General features: G+C 36.7%; 1 protein-coding gene across 1 annotated transcript in view; it reads right to left on the minus strand.

Annotated features, from left to right (window-relative positions):
• Positions 1 to 398, minus strand: part of LOC119590569 (TLD domain-containing protein 2-like) — a 13,069-nt gene that overhangs the window by 670 nt on the left and 12,001 nt on the right. Inside the window, exon 4 of the mRNA XM_037939237.1 lies at positions 144 to 313. Within this exon, the coding sequence (XP_037795165.1) occupies positions 144 to 313 (170 nt within the window). The remainder of the gene's footprint in view (positions 1 to 143; positions 314 to 398) is intronic.

The following is a 398-nucleotide window of genomic DNA, read 5'->3' on the forward strand; positions in this document are numbered from 1 at the left end:
TTCAGCCAACTTTGTAAAACCAACTTGAGAGTAATGTAAGTGGTAATTTAAAAGTGCATTCTTGTTAAGTCCGTAACTATTGTGCAATCTGAATACTATACAGCAGCATAATAAAACATACAAAAATAGGATTGGACACTTACTCTCCACCACCAACAACAAGGGATTCATTATTCCCTTTAACAAAGAAATTATTCTCTCCAGTCCATGGGAATACATGAAACTCTGGATGGAAAGAGAAGAGAAAAGACTCCCCAGTTCCATAAAACAGTTCACTCACACGCAGAGAACATGATAAGACAGCTCCAAATACCTGAGAAAGAACAAACAATCAGTATTTGCCCACATTGCCTTGCATCTTAGCATAAATCTTTATAGATTCTGTGGATCTACATGTG

The sequence above is a fragment of the Penaeus monodon genome, chromosome 27, assembly GCF_015228065.2.
Source record: "Penaeus monodon isolate SGIC_2016 chromosome 27, NSTDA_Pmon_1, whole genome shotgun sequence".
In the NCBI taxonomy this organism is placed as follows: domain Eukaryota; kingdom Metazoa; phylum Arthropoda; class Malacostraca; order Decapoda; family Penaeidae; genus Penaeus; species Penaeus monodon.